Raw genomic sequence first — 15,922 nt, 5'->3', positions numbered from 1 at the left:
CTTGAAGTCATCATGGAAACAAAAGACGTTGACAGTGTGGCTGGTTGAACATTTTATTAGAATACTAATAACTCAAGTATGAGATTTGTTTTTTTTCAACAAAAACTAAAACCAACTGTCGATTTTTAAATGAAACGATCATTTCATGTCATTAGTCCATGAAATCATTTAAGTGGTTTCATGTAGTGGTTTAATGTTAGCCTACTGTCGTCGTCTGTGTCTTTAGCTTATGCGCTTTAGCAAAAAAAAAAATATTGGAACATTATGAATAACACAATTTTGTACAAAAAAAGCAAACCTCTCCATTGTTACATACGCAAAAAATAAACAAACAAAAAACAATTAAAATACAGAATGTTTCTGTGTTATAAATATAAACGTTTTGCTGCGCCAAGTGTGCATTACATGAAATAAAGTATGGTTATTAATTCAGTTCACATAAAGCATTTTGTGACAAATTTCCCAAGAAAGGTTTCAAGCAATTCACCAGTATTTGCCACGGAAACGTTCGAAAATTGGAAATGTTCGATGGGAATTTATTCAAAATTTCACACATTTTCAACACATTTTCCCAGGAAGGGTTCCCAGAAAAGTTCTGCCAAATTTCTTGTGGAAAGTTTTCTGCAATTCACTGGATCGTCAGAAGTTCACTAGAAAACTGTCTGCAAAATTCGCTAGAAAATTTCCACAAAATCTCTCATGAACATTTTCCAGAATTTTTCAGACAAATTTCCAATGGAAAGCAGAAATTCATTGGAAATGTTTCACCAAACTAGTTGGCAATACTTTATAGGGGAAAACCAGGAGTTTTGCAGACATTTTCCATGAATGGTTTCCAGAAATTCAGTGGGAATATTTTGCCAAATTCCCCATATACTTTCCATAAATTGCCTGCCAATTTCCCATGGAGATGATGGGAGATAAAATCATAACATAAAATGATACAATTGTTAATACAATTAAGCAGCAATCTTCATGTTACACAAAATAATTTTACACTCCTTTGAGGGAATTGGAAAAAAAAAAAATGAAATGTTAAAAAAGTATAATAATGTAAAAACGATGATGAAATGCTACAAGTGAAAACAATAAAAAAATGCAAATAACCAATAATGCTGTTAATTGGTGGCCAAAATAATGAAATAATGAATAATTTTTTGTTGACTATTTCGAGTGAGTGAAATTGACCGATATTTCCTGAGAGATTTTGAAGGCATTTACGAGGGGAAATAACACAAAATGGCGTCAGTAATCGTAGCGAGCATAAATTAAGGCCATGTGATCATTTTTGACACATTCAAACAATCAGTTAGAAAAGAAAAAGTTCGGGAAATTTCTGCCAAATTTACCACGGCACGCAGAACTGAAATGACGCTGACTAAAATTATGTGACATGGATGCAGAAGCCTGATTGGCTGATGTGAAAATGAGCATGTCGCTGGTGTTGCATCATTGCTGTACAGTTGACTGGCTTTGAGAGTTTTTTTAAGGTAAAAACACCACAAAAGATGATAAAAATATTTCCAAATGTTTGAGGATAAACCATTTAAAGTGTTTTGTTTTTTTTACTTTGAAGAAAATAAACTTTCGTCCAAATTTTCTTTGGAAAGTTTCCAAAAATTCATTTAATTTTTTTTTTTTAAATTTACCAGATCTTTTCGACCAAATTTCCTATGAAAAGTTTTCTGTAACTTACTGGAAATTCAGAAATTTACCAGAAAATGTTCTCCAAATTTCCCGTGAAGAGTTTTCAGCAACTCAACACAATTTCAGAAGTTTAATGACTTTTTCCATTAAATTTCCCTTCAAATGTTTTCAGCCACTCACAGAAAATGCAGAAATTTACTGAAAATTATCAACCACATTCACTAAGGAACGTTTAAAAAAATTTACTGGAAATTTGTCATCAAAAATGCCACGAAAAGTTTCCAACAATCCCCCATTTGATTTCCCCAATTTCCGAAATGTACAGTCAAATTTTGATGGAAAATTTTTGAAGTTGCAAACGTCCTAATAGAATTGTCAGAAATTTTCCAGAATTTTACATCAAATTTTTCATGCATTCCATATACTGGAATGCACGCTAAATTTCGTGCAGCAATTCACTGGATTTCTTCACACAAATTTCCAGGAATTGAGAGATTTTATTACTTTTATTTTTTAAATTTCCACAGGAAAATTTGCTGCACATTTTTTAATGGGAAATCTGTAGTCATTCTCAGAGAATTGCCAGAAATGAAACTTTGTCCCAAAATTTCAATGAAAAGTTTCCAGCAAATATCCAGAATCTCAGGAATGCAAAAGAAATTTTCAGAAGTTGAAAGTACTCTATTGGAATTGCCAGGAATTTTCCAGAATTTTGGAACGAATTTCCCATTAATTCCTTGTCGGTTGCTGGACATCTTGAACCAAATTTCCCATGTCAAATTGCTACAAATTTACAGGAAAAAAAGACTACATTTCCAGATACTGACAAGATGGGAAAAAAAAAAAATCCAAAGGAAAATTTCTTGAAATTTCTCTACGCATTTCTTAAAGTGGAATTCAACGCAAACACATTTCTTTCAAGAATATATTCTATGCAAGCCCACTAGTTGAAACAAGGCATTCTGATAGATATTGCATTTGTGGAATAAGAGTTAATCCACCCGTTTTTAGCCATCTCTGGGGGCGGCCATTTTCTCACTTTGGTCGACTGAAAATGACATCACAACTGCCCAGTGCTCAGGTAACGACCAATCTCGGCTGACCTGTTTTCTGAAACTGAGAACAACATTAATCAGAATGCTGTTTTTCAACTAGTGGGCCTGCTGGGAACATATTCTTGAACAAAATATTTTTGGGTTGATTTCCACTTTAGGAAAAGTCTGAGTAGTTAGAGTTGTTCTAACGGAATTGTCAAGGATTTTTCTGTCACATTTCTCAAGGAAGGTATCATTTTCTGGAAGGTCACATGACCTGAAAGCAGACGCCTGATTGGCTGCTGCGAAACCGAGTGTGTTGCTGGTGCTGCATTGTTGTTGTTGCTATTGTGCTGTTTACTGGATGTTAGTTCAGTTGAAAACAGAAAAAATAAAAGCACCACCATTGGCTTCTTGCATACTTGTGTCCGTTTTTTTCTTTTCTTTTTTTTTTCCCAAGTACACAACGGGAAGAAGTGCACTTTAAAAATCAGTCTTAAAAAAAAAAAAAAAAAAATCCAGATTAAAAAGCCTTTTCAAGTGGTGGAGAAAAATCCCTCCGGACATTTGGAAATGATCGGAAACACACCAAGCGTTCTTCATGTGTTAAGTGGCCATTTTGTTTTTTTTTCTTGGGTCAAAGATCAGGGTGTGGTGGGTTTGTGGAGGATACCCTGGAGGTCTTCGGGTAAGGCCAGGATGACGCCGTCGATGTGAGCTCGCAGTTTGGCCAGCGTGCCGGCACGCACAGGGAGATGTTCCTTCTCTGCTTGACTCTGGGAGGGGGTGGACACACAAGTCAGTGTTTTTTTGTTTTTGTTCTTGAGATCCAATTTCTTCTACTTGCCAGTTTGTCCTTCAACTTGAGGACCAGATCCACCGTCTCCACCTCCGAGTGCCTCTGGATTCGCTGCTGCAGGTCCTAACAAAGACATAACATTAAAAAAAAAAACAGGCTCCACAACATTTGAGGGGGGAATATCTTTCAAATCCTATTTTTCCAAGAATAAAAGTTGCTTCAAAAATGAACTCCTTTTTTTTTTTTGGGTAAGAATAAAGGTGTCTATTCCTGAATAAAAGGCATAATTACCTGAGAATCAAGTTGTATTTTTGAAACTCACTTAAAACATGACTTCCTTTCCCTGTTGAACTTACTTTCATTTCAGAAATTACAATTTTACCTTGGAAGAAAAAAAACAGCTTTACTCTCATCTTTTTATTCAGACAAAATGCACCTTTGACCTTGTTTTCTTGATAAAGTACGACTTTACTCTCCTAACATTACAACTTTTTTCTCCGCAAAAAATTGTAATTGCATCATAAGGATTTTTTTTTCTTGAAAAACGAATCAACTTTTTAATTGCTATGACATTGAGAGCTACACGTGGTTTCATTGGTGGGGTCTTTGGAACTCAACGCGTTACCTAAACAACCTTCACCCATCCCCCCCTCCCCCCTCCCATCCTCACCTCCTCACAGAGCGCTTCCAGGTGCAGGGCCTCAAGTTTCTGTGTCATCTCCTTCCTTCTGTTACGGAACCAGCCGTCAAAGTTGGGAGATTTCAGGAAGTGCCTTTTAGGACACCGTGGGAAAAATGCATGTGAGAACATGTGAGGACCACATGGACAGGCACGCATAACGTGGACAAAAACATGGGGAACGTGGGGAAAATGTGAGAAAGGTGGAGAAAACGTAGGGAACAGGTGAGGAATAGATGAGCAAGAATGTGTGGAAAACATGGGGAACGTGTGAAGAAATCCCAACGATAGACGGGGAAACTCATTAAAAAAAAAGACGGACTAAGCATATGGGAGGTGCATTTTTCTCCGTCTATGTCATTGTCTATCGCCTCTAACCCAATGCTTCTCAATGATTTTTTGCAAAGCCCCCCTAGGAAAGAGAAAATATTTCGCGCCCCCCCCACTCGCCACGATGACTATAAGATCATGATCCATCAAAATTGTTTAAGTACACAGAAAATTGTATCCTTTTTAACAATAACAAAAGAAAAAAGCAGTATAAATCAACTATCAACAAATATTAACTTTATTTTACCACGCAGAAAGCCTGTAATAGTCTAAAACAGAAAAAAAGTGCCTGAAATAAAAAAATATGGCAATCCTTATTTGAGCGAGAAACATTTTTAACCCACTGAATCATTTGATGCTGAGAAAAATAATTCAATCCATTAATAATATTCAATATCATTTGATCTGGAACATGAACACAGGTTTAGGGTTAGTCCAATTTCCATGAAGCTTTGCAGATGGGCGGCCATTTTGTGGCGTCGCGAGCGCGCACGTACTTGTAGAGTCCGATCCAGTCTCCCTTCAGTCTGGAGGTGAGCTGCGGGCCGGCCTTCTCCAGCGTCTTCATGAAGTCCTGCTGGACAAACGGCCGCAGCAGAGGCGGACTCTTCCACGGGCTGATGGACTTCTGCAGAGGCATCAGGCTGGCCACGTAGCGCTCCTGCTCGCCGGGCAAACAAACGCACCGCTCACGTCTTCAACTCGCTTTTGTCACTGGTGACGACTTACCAGGGGGATAATGAAGCTCTGCGTCAGCTCCAGAAAGTAGCGCCGCAGAATTGCATTCTGGGCCGCCGAGGGCCTCTTCTGTTGAACACCCTGACAAAAAGGAAAGCAAGACTGTCAGCGTCATGTAACATTTTGAAGAGATACCGCGTCTACGGGGGCTGTCGTCTATTGGAATCCTAGAATTGTCAACTAGGCTTTGTTAATGCGAATGGGGGAGGGGGGGGGGCTGTCGTAGCCAGCTCTGGTTTGATCTTTAAGATGGGAAAGTAGGGGGTGATTGTGAATGTTTAGTCGGAATCGCTGATGGACGCCCGTTTAAAATTAGAGGCGGATCGGAATTGCCGACGGACGCCCGTTTAAAGTTAGAGGCGGACCGGCCTATAGTTGTTACTATTTTTCCTCCAGAAAAAAAGGCGAATGACGGACGACGGAAAGGGACCCACGCTGCTGACGGGTGACGAATAACGGACACTCAATTTGTACTAAAATGCCAAGCTCTGGTATTTTCATACATACACACACACAGTATGCATATTCTACACATGCACACACCCTACTAAATACTACTACTACTACTACTACTTAATAGCGTGCAAACAGTTTGTAAGGTTTGCCAAATGTAAATTTGATACACTGGTGATTATTTGTACTGTATATAGAATATTTCGCCATCGAAAGCACATTTTCATTGTTGTTGTTATTTTATAGAAGTAAAGGACTGTTCCGATTTTGAAGGCGTCACTAAAGCAAAAATGATTAGCATAAAAGCCACTGTTGATAAATCTTTTTTTGTTTTTGGTCATACAGCATTGAGTTGCATAAAACCAACCCATGTTCTACTGCCGATTGCTAAAAAATGGAATAAGGCAGAAACCAAATTGTTGTGTGTGATGAAAGAAGAGAGTCTAATCTTTCATTTTGTAGTTTCTGTGTTTCCGTAGTTACAACACAAAATATTCAGTGAGCCTTGAAAGATCACTCAGAATGCTCAAACTTGGCTAGCACGCCACAAGAGTTGACCTTCTGGAGCTGCTTGATGATTTCCTCGTCTTTGTTGAGATAGGGCTTGTATGCCGTGTATACACCTGGAAAACACACACACACGCACGCACGCACGCACACACACCCACACCCACTAGTGAGTCCACTGTCAAGTCAATCCTTGAGTGAGTCCATAACGCATTCAATCAATCAAGTTCCCAGTGATTCTTGTGATGACTGGGGTCCCAGAACCAACTTACGTAGTCTGTTAATGAAAACCACTAATTGATTTTCCACATCCTGATTCGAAGCGACCAGCTCTAGTTCGCCTTCCGCCCCCAATTTTTTTCAAGACGGAGAGGGCAAAGAAAATTTACCAGGTTTGGAGTCGAGCGTTTTCAGATTCTTCAGTTTCTTCACTTTCATCTGCTTGGCCATCTCCCCTGTGAGGGAATCCCGTTTTAACGCCCGCACTCCAGTAAAAGGTCGTACGATTCTGATTTGTGTTGTATGTGTGATCACCCGCTTGCTTCATGTCACCGATGCGGATGATGTGAGGCCAGTGCTGCAGAGTCTTGGCAAAGAAGGGGTTGGTCACTCCCAGGATGACTGACGGTCTACGGGCAGGTTGGCCATCATGACTCAGCAAAAACTCATTCATATTATGCAGTTGACTTATGAGTTGAATTTGTTCCGAGACCACATTCTAAACTTCAACAGAAATGCAAAATGAAATGAATGGAAAAGCCATTCATCCATTTCAGCCGCCCAGAAATACCAAGAAAAAAAAATGGTGTTTTTTAATAAGAAAAATAGCACAACACTATTGTACTTCATGAATTACAGTAACAACTTAGAGTAACAACCAGGGCCCAACTGACATGGATTTTTTTATTTATTTTTTAGCCTGGAGCTGATTCCAATATTTGGGAAAAAATTGGATAAAATTAAATAAAATTCCGATATCTGATTGATCAGCTGATTAATTAAAAAAAATGAATACAAAAAGTTTTGGGCCCTTAATGCTTTGTAACAACTGACTGTTTTAGAATAATTTGTTCTTTAGTATTTGTTTAAAAATCGGGAGATTTTTGCAGATCGTAAAAGAATAGAATGTAAATAATTAAAGAGCTTGGGCATCATGCCGCCATGAGGCAGTAAAAGGAAGATGGCCACAACTCAGCGAGTCAGTAAGCTGCAGTAATGTCAGTTGTTTTATGTCAAAGATTTTGAAAAAAATGCTTACGAATATTGTTATACTGTTCATATAGATGTGTGGCTCCACAGTTTCTCTTCAAATATCTTCTGCTTCCAACAAGTAGTTTAGTAAGCATTTGGACTCACGGCGCCTGCGTCCGGGTGGTGTACTCCTTGAACTCGCTGTCGTGGATGGTGAAGTACGGCCGGAAGTCGCTGCAGTAGCGCAGAGGAGACACACAGCTGCATACAAAGACAGTGATGTCGTCAAGTACGGGATTGTGATTTATATGTGGGTATAAAATTCAACAATGTGAGCAGTAGATTACAAGTGACAGAAGGTGGAAAGGAAGACGATAAAAAGGATTACATGACGAAGTGGCAAGTGAGCTTACCATTTGAGATACACCTGACTCAACAGAAGGATGGCGTGAGATATTTTGGGGTATTTTCATTTTCTAATATCTATTTTTCATATTTCTCTCTAATACTTAAAAGCAATATTGGTTATTTTCTAAACACTGTTTTATCGTCTTTTTTGTTTCATATTTGTGACTTTTTGTCAAATATTTGTGTATTTTTTTATCTAATCTTATTTCCAATATTTGTCCATTTTGTATTATCATTCAATATTTTCATATTTTTCATCTACAGTATATTTCAGACATTTCTTTTTGTTCAAATATTTTTCATTGTTGTCTAATTTCTTTTAAAATTTCGTCTAATACTTAGTTCACATACCGGTAATCATTTTGAATTTATTATGATTATTTTTATTCGGTGCATTTTTTGTCATCCTTCTCAACAACTTGTTAATATTTTGAGCATTATTTCTTTGTCTGGCACTATCCTGTGGAAGTGTAACTAATGTTTCGACTTATGCCACTCCAATTTGCCAAAATGTTTCTTTTTCACGATATGCCGATCATACTGATAACAGTCCTTATTTTGCTCCCTCTCGTCTTCACACACTGTTTGAGGAAATGTGGCACGAATGGAATGTGGTTCCCACCTGACCAGCGCCAGCACAGTGTCCGACGACTCGGCGGGAGAGGGCGCCATGACAACGAGCGCCTCCCCCAGCAACACCAACTCCCACAGCATCTGGATGTGGAAGAAGACTGGAAAGAAACACCTGCACAGACAGAGGGAGGCATTCGATTTAGCTTGCATTACACCTGCCGAGCGTCAACGTGCATGATAAAGAGCTAGAATAAACAAGCGCTGTTAAGATGTAATTTCATAAGAAAAAAACAAACGTTATTTGGCTGGAATAAAGTAGGAGTTTTATGTGAAATAAAAGTTATGCTATGTATTTTTTCTCACCTGAAGAGGTCCACTTCATGGATGGTGGGCAGCACAATGGACACCAGACTGTCACTCTGGACAAAAAACATCAAATGAAGTCTCAGCAAAAGAAATCATTTGAGGAGAGAATTTACACGTGTGTTGTCACCTGAGCCGACTGGACCAGCTGCGATGTTCCCGGTTTGTCATAACAGGTCGGGATGCGCACCTGCGGTGGCCGGCGCACATATCAAATCACTCAAATGTTTTGCCCTCGCGAGTCATTGACGGCGCTTACCTTGATGACCACACCCATGATGGGCAGCGTGAGGATTCTCCCCGGATGCGGCGTGGGCCAGCGGTCCATATCGTTACAAGCTGTGTGGCAAAAAAGCGCAAAAGCTCGCAAAGCGCAAAGGATGTGCTGAAGCAAAGGCGAATCCTACATGTAGGTTGACAATAGAGTGGACCAAGTGCAGCTTTCATCTCCAGTTTTTGTCATTTGAGTCTACTACACATACAGTATGTGTATATTTTTAGTCTAACATTCTTTCTTTTTTGTCCATTTTCGCCCATTACTTGTATTATTTCTAAAAATGTTCATCAAATCTTGTATTTTGTGCTAATCTCTTTTAAATATGTAATACTATTCATTATTTGGTAATGGGTATTTTAAGCACTCTTGCTTTGGCGGTTGTAGATGCGTTTAGCAGCTAATAGTTTGTACTTTGGCGAATACGTCTTGGCTGACGGAAGAAAAAAAGCAGCGTGGAATGAAAGCCTTTTGAAGTGAAACACATACCCGCCTCCAGACACGGTTCCTGTTTCTCAAAGTATTCTGGAGCCATGATCTTGAGGAGCGAGTGGAAGAAGGTGACGTAGGGCAGCTTACTGATCAGGACCAGAGACTGCAGACCAGCAATAAGATGATCGATAAGGACATTGACAATTGTCGAACAATCGCATGCATCGGTGACGATTTCATTCACCTTCTGGAAGTAGCCTCTCTTCAGAGACTTGTCCCGCACTTGACGAAAATACACATAGCCGTAATAATGGCCCTGCTCCCTCTGTGAACACACACAGCATACAGTATACTGTATATGACGTAAAGGGCACATATTGATGAAAATGGACTTTTTAAGGCAATGGATAAGAGAAAAATACTGTCCAACAGTGTTACAGTGTACTGATCCCTCTGTGTGCTTACAGTAAAAACATCAACATCAAAACATTAGATTTTTCCAAACTAAAAAACTTGTCATCTCACAATATACATCAATAATCATGCCCAAAGATGTAGATTGTAAAATGAACTTTCTGTAGGTGTGAAAAGCAGGATTAAAGAGAGTGACGATAAATAATCTTCAGTAAAATTGATGCTAAGATGAAATACTACCGGTTTTCACGCTTTTTTTTCCCTTCAAATTGACATGGTCAAACAAAATCGTGTACCGCCATTAAGTGGTCAACAGTGGAATTACACCCAAAATTAACAAAAGGCAAACCTGCAATGGTGTACTTCTCTTGTGTGTAAGTGCACACTCATGCGTGCGTGCGTGTGTGTGTGTGACAACCTTGAGGCAGGGTGGCGCATCCCTGTCACTGGTTTCCAGGAAGCAGCCCAGCGACGACTTCCTGTTGGAGCCTTGACGAAAGCGGAAGCAAAACTGGGTGTCGCCCAGGCAACCTGGAAGCAACCATGAGGAGCCGGGTGAGGAAGTACGGACTATTGAAAGGGGACATATTAGGACTGACACAGACCATTATTTTCAATTTCTAATTTATGTTCAGTAACATAAGTAACTGACTTTAGTTTACAAAGTCCAGACTTTGAAGACTACTATATTAAAATACAATAATAAAAAAAGTTACTTGTGCATGCAAATGTGCTTATTTTACTATTATTTATTGCATCGTGCACTATTAATCAGTTGGCCCATGACTTAAGCTAACGAATGACGACATACATTTTAACCACTTTTTTGTGGATAATGCCTCAACAAATACTCGAGCACTCTTGATCATGTAAATGTCGGGTGGGCGGGATTAACGAATGCAGCGGGCCGCGCTGCGCTGTGTGGCCTGTGTGTCATCATGCATTATGTGAGGATCAAGCGACTTGTCAGAGGCCTTCGCCGGTTGCGCCTGGAGCGGGCCACGTCGGCAAAGCGGTCAAGTGTACAAACTACTGTCACAAATACTTGACGTTGTCACCTCGCAAGAGTTTGGCAAGAAATATGAGCGCATGAGGAAGACGGCTGGGAAAAAAAAAAAAAACAATTCAGTGATATCAGCAAAGATGAACACCCCCGTAAGAGGAGGAGAGGGAGGACAATTTGCCTCAAAATTGGGGGGGGGAAAAAATGCAAGATGTCGGCAAATGGTGTGAGACTTCACTTCAAATATTGTGTGCCACATGGGCTCCCCTGGAAACATTCAGTTATATTGAACGTGGGTACAATACAGTACATTTGCATTTCATCTTTCAGAACAGTGTGGTTTTAAAGTCTTTTTGAGGTGAAATTGCTATCAAGTAACTAAAGTATTTTATTTCTTATATTTAAGCGCAGTGTTAATTTAATGTTCAAATTGTTACTGCAGCTTAAACCTTTTTTTTTTTTTAAACCGAACTTTTCTATGCAGACTTTTAAAAAAAAAACTTTTCTAGAGGTACGGTACATGTTTTAAACACACTGCAGTTGATTACCCGGTATATTTTTTATGTACAAGCAATATATTTGCATTTAATCCTAAAGAACAGTTTGATTCTAAACATTTAGGTACCATCTTTATTTAACTTATGTGCAATACATTTTAATTTAAATTATTATATTAAAACTTTTTAGCTTACTATTTTTTTCAATCATAATGTATGTACAATGTTTCAATCTGCAGTGTTTAAGCATTGTTTTAACTTTAGGTGGTCAAAGTTTGACATCACTGCAGTAACCGTCACAAAGCTTTATTTGCAATCTCTTTCATGGTGATGTCACCAAAAAATTGGGCTCGAGTGAGACTTTTGAAAGAGACGCTTCAAGTTAGAGAAAGAAGACTCAGAGCTGGAGTCTTGAATCTTCGATTAGAGGTAAATGCTCACTTTGACATTTTGAGCAAAACGCAACTTAACTAAATATGTTAGTTAAAGAGCCACTGTCTTACCACCGGTACTAGTTTTACGATATATTAGCTTAATTTCCTTTTTATAAATCGGTTAACTTCTTTATGGACTTGTATGTAGAGCTGGGCATGGCCTAACCGCCACCGCGTTCCGTCCTGCATATTTAAATCGACCACGTGGTCCGAGCTATTTTGTAATGAGAACTAGTTTTGCGTTATTTACTTAGGTGCAAAGAGTCACATTTATTTGAAGTCAAGTTTTAAGTTGTTGGAATTGAATGTGCAACTACATCGCAGACAGAAACTTATTGTTTGACACTCAAGAACAATGTACCAGGAACTACGGTTGCCTTGAACTCACAAAGAAAAAAAAAATTCCAGGTTAAGCTTGTTGGTGAGTTATTATAAAAGAGCTCAAACCGAAACCTACCTGAGTTGGAGTCTGGGAAGGAAAGGTAGCAAATGCTTGTTTTCTGAGGGAAAAGCACAACAGGATTTACATGCTGGGTGAAGGGACCAGATCGTATCAGATCAAGAGGCCTCACTCACCTCTTTCTCTGACAGCTTGGAATGATGCGGATAAATCACCTGGGGGGCAGATGAGCATAGTTGTCACAACAAAACGCGACACTTCAACTTAAAAAAAAAAAAGTCAGACGTATCTTTTATCACAAAATGGTGCCTGTTCATGCATAGCAGTCAGAAATGGAGAAAGAACCCAAACAACAAGTTTGCGTTCCCTGATTATCAGCTCACTGTTGGCTTTGGGTTCAGATGTAGAAGAAGCAGTAGACAGAGTAGACACTTCCATTTCTTTCATGGTAATTCCCCTGCATTATGCCTCACAGTACTAATAATGCACATCTATGTAATTGTAATTTTCCACTGAATTAACTTGAGATGCAGCAACATTTCCAGCAATTAAACTGCGACTTTTAAACACATATGGAGCAGCAACACATTCAAACAGACGTCACATTATTCACACGAATATATTCTCTCTGCTCTATGGAAACGACGACTATTAATGGATCTTATTTGGGGACTGTGTCTGCCTCTTCTTCTAGCGCTTAATTGTGCTCTTCCAGTAGTAGCTCAGCGCAACCTGGCATGGTGTGGCACAACATGGTATTACACATAAGGCACACAACGCTAAATTCGAACTTGCATGTAGAATGAATCATTCGGAATAAGAAAATAGGCTCTTTTTTTTTTGGAGTCTATTCTGTTACTCGCTGGAAAAACTCACCTGGTGGACTGGTTTTGTGCTCATCTTGAGGCACCTTGGTGAGTTGGGGAGCTTTGAGGAGTCAAATTTTCATGTTCTTGAGCAATACTGTATGTTCCTCATTTCAATACTTTTTATTGTTTTTCAGAGTTATCTGTGTGTGTTTGTTTCAGGAAATCTTGCCAAGTCAAATTTTCCTGTTCTATAGGCATACACATGACATAATAGTCCTCATTTCAAGACTTTAGTTTTCTTTGTGTTGTGTTTAGAAGCCCGGAGTGTATAACCCACTATTTATGTCTTCTGTCTACTGTACTGCATTGAGCAAACAGCTGAACGAATTGGTTAGTGTTTGCTAGTCCAGGAATTAGTCGGCGCCCTGAATCGAAAGCTAACTTTTGGAACCCTTCCCAGCGGACTCCCATCTTCCGATGAGCCAGTTGACCTCCGCGGGTCTCCCCTCACCTCGACCGCCTGTCCCAGCTCCAGGTCGAAGCCCACCACGCAGATGCAATGCAGCCAGGTCGAGAAGCGATCCCAGGGCAGCAGCACGGTGGTCCCCACGGGATCGTCGTCGTCGCCCCCGGGCCCGGCGGGCAGCGATATCTCTTCGGCAGGCGAGATACTACTGGCGTCATGGTCGTCCAGGTCCTCCGGTTCCTCCACCTGCTCCCCCAGCTCCTCCGGACCTTGCAGAGCCATAGCGGCCGCCCCGACGCGGACCCTCGGGAGAATGTTTGGTGTTTCCTACACTTGCGAGAGCTGATATTTGTGCTAGTTGTTTTCTTGTGAGAAACAACACAAGTCAAACAGTGGTGCAGTTAGCCACCTAGCTTAGCCACCAGGGATGCTCCAGACTAGTCGGGAGTGACGCCGGCTAGACGTCATCACGTAAGGACGTTAGCGAGTTGTGTTCAAGCTTCTACACGGGAGCTCGGAAAAGTGATAAATTCGGCGTTTACCACTTAATAAAATGTAACATTTTAGAGTATTATTTTACTAACGCCGATTCGTGTGTTTGTCGTCTATATGTAAATACTGTTAAGTGGCAAGCTGTCCATTTTTGCAGTTTTCGGTGAATAGCTAGCTTTTAGACTATGCGTTCACAGATGTGCACCTAATGGCTGTTATTTGTGTATTTGTTGTTTAGCTTGTGGCCATTTATAAAGAAATGTCAACATGAATCCTTAGTTGAAATGCGCCTCACAAGGTGACTTGGTGACTTGATGGAACATAATGAAAAGCATTGGGGCGGCTCATCCTTCCATTCCTACTGTGCAGCGTTTCCTAGCGCCATTGATTTGCTCTCCGCTTCCAGGAGCTCCACAGTATATCACACACATTTCTTGACCTCTATAAGCAGAATGTGATAGCCGCCACCCACCTTGCCCTTCACCAGTGAGCTGCCTCACAAAGGAACTGAAGCATTCTACTTTCTGGCCTACAAATAAAAAAAAATTTTTAAAAGTAATGTGTTACTGTTTTCCTGCCACTGACAAAACATTTGCTCAGGGGGGCCCGCTGGGTTAATGAATAATATGGGATTTCCAAACTAGTGACTGAAATTTTCACAGAGAGGTTGAATAAGATTTATATAGATTTCAGAAAATGTAAGATAAATTTAGTAAAAAAATCAAACAATTTAATAAAATGTATAACTGTAATCGGCGGCACGGTGATCGACTGGTTAGCACGTCCGCCTCACCGTTCAGAGGTCGTGGGTTCGATCCCGGCCCCGGCCTCCCTGTGTGGAGTTTGCATGTTCTCCCCGTGCCTGCGTGGGTTTTCTCAGGTTACTCCGGTTTCCTCCCACATTCCAAAAACATGCATGGTAAGTTGATTGGACACTCTAAATTGCCCCTAGGTGTGATTGTGAGTGCGGATGTTTGTCTCTGTGTGCCCTGCGATTGGCTGGCAACCGATTCAGGGTGTCCCCAGCCTACTGCCCGAAGACTGCTGGGATAGGTTCCAGCACGCCCGCGACCCTTGTGAGGATAAGCGGTATAGATAATGGATGGATGGATAACTGTAATCCTATGGTGGCTGAGAAATATGTGTTCCAATAAATGATTGTTTTTCTCGTATCGTATGAGTTTGATAAAAATAAAATGGGAATATACATACTGTGTTTATTGTTTTATTCTGTTTTGGTAAAAAAAAAATACAGTACATTCAAAATGGAAATGTCTTATAAATGAAGTAAATTGATTCAATATTGTTTATCATTAACTACAGAAAAAAAACAATACAACTTTACCTGTTAATGTACTATGGCAAAGATATACATTTTCGTTTTTTTAAATGTTTATCCTGCTCCGCCATGTTACAAATGCCAATTACTTGACAAAATTTATTACTAAAAATAAATATGAATATTGTAAAATATTGTTCTAAATTGTGGTTTAGTACAAATGCATAATACGTTTTTAATATGTAAATGTTTAAAATACGACGCACAAGGTTTTATATGTAATCTGCTTTTACAATACATTTTTTCTAAATAAAATATTTTTTCAACCATGCTAAGTTTAAAACTACATTGATTGAACTTTATATTAATACAATCAAATGGGTTTTGGCAGTTTCACAGTGGCCACGATACATGCCAACCAATTGGTGATTTTCATGTCATGTCATGTCATTTTCCAAACCGCTTATCCTATACAGGGTCGCGGGGAGTTGCTGGAGCCTATCCCAGCCGTCAACGGGCGAAGGCAGACTACACCCCGGACTGGTCGCCAGCCAGTCGCAGGGCACACATAGACACTGTCACTGAGCGGGAATCGATCCCACGCTGCCCGCACACAACTCGGGCGTGTGTACCACTACACTATCAGCGGACATTGGTGATTTTCTTATCATATAATAGGAATTGAAATGATTAAATATGA

General features: G+C 39.9%; 1 protein-coding gene and 1 long non-coding RNA gene across 3 annotated transcripts; one reads left to right on the top strand and one right to left on the bottom strand.

The window, feature by feature from the left end:
- Positions 1 to 39: 39 nt before the first annotated feature.
- dennd6a (DENN/MADD domain containing 6A) lies at positions 40 to 13,939 on the bottom strand. Of its 2 annotated transcripts, XM_086041762.1 has the most exons (19): positions 13,497 to 13,939; positions 12,353 to 12,391; positions 12,234 to 12,276; positions 10,261 to 10,373; positions 9,673 to 9,753; positions 9,486 to 9,591; positions 8,982 to 9,061; positions 8,853 to 8,912; positions 8,723 to 8,778; positions 8,409 to 8,531; positions 7,544 to 7,639; positions 6,722 to 6,816; positions 6,577 to 6,642; positions 6,239 to 6,303; positions 5,219 to 5,308; positions 4,987 to 5,150; positions 4,151 to 4,253; positions 3,529 to 3,603; positions 40 to 3,457 (listed from the first exon to the last, which is right to left on the bottom strand). In XM_086041762.1, the coding sequence occupies exons 1-19, from the start codon at positions 13,731 to 13,733 to the stop codon at positions 3,326 to 3,328; spliced, it is 1,824 nt and encodes a 607-aa protein (XP_085897888.1). In that variant the 5' UTR covers positions 13,734 to 13,939; the 3' UTR covers positions 40 to 3,325. The 2 variants fall into 2 exon arrangements, with proteins under 2 accessions (XP_085897888.1, XP_085897889.1); XM_086041763.1 differs by lacking the exons at positions 12,353 to 12,391; positions 13,497 to 13,939 and adding an exon at positions 12,392 to 12,451 and having other exon boundaries at positions 12,234 to 12,245.
- On the top strand, positions 11,616 to 14,502 carry LOC147142692 (uncharacterized). Its single transcript, XR_015088232.1, has 2 exons — positions 11,616 to 11,771; positions 13,446 to 14,502. It is a non-coding gene; the product is annotated as an uncharacterized LOC147142692 (long non-coding RNA).
- Positions 14,503 to 15,922: the final 1,420 nt, after the last annotated feature.

The sequence above is a fragment of the Filicampus tigris genome, chromosome 9 (genome assembly GCF_054856515.1).
Source record: "Filicampus tigris isolate MCC_2025a chromosome 9, RoL_Ftig_1.0, whole genome shotgun sequence".
Classification (NCBI taxonomy): domain Eukaryota; kingdom Metazoa; phylum Chordata; class Actinopteri; order Syngnathiformes; family Syngnathidae; genus Filicampus; species Filicampus tigris.
The sequence above is the reverse complement of the archived record's forward strand: the minus strand, read 5'-3'. Positions and strand labels throughout refer to the sequence as shown.

Coding starts and splice junctions, on each gene's coding strand:
- dennd6a (XM_086041762.1), bottom strand. CDS start 13,733: ATGGCTCTGCAAGGTCCGGAGGAGCTGGGGGAGCAGGTGGAGGAACCG. Junction 12,392..13,496: donor AGCTGGGACAGGCGGTCGAG/GTGAGGGGAGAC, acceptor TCTGCCCCCCAG/GTGATTTATCCGCATCATTC. Junction 3,458..3,528: donor TCAAGTTGAAGGACAAACTG/GCAAGTAGAAGA, acceptor ACCCCCTCCCAG/AGTCAAGCAGAGAAGGAACA.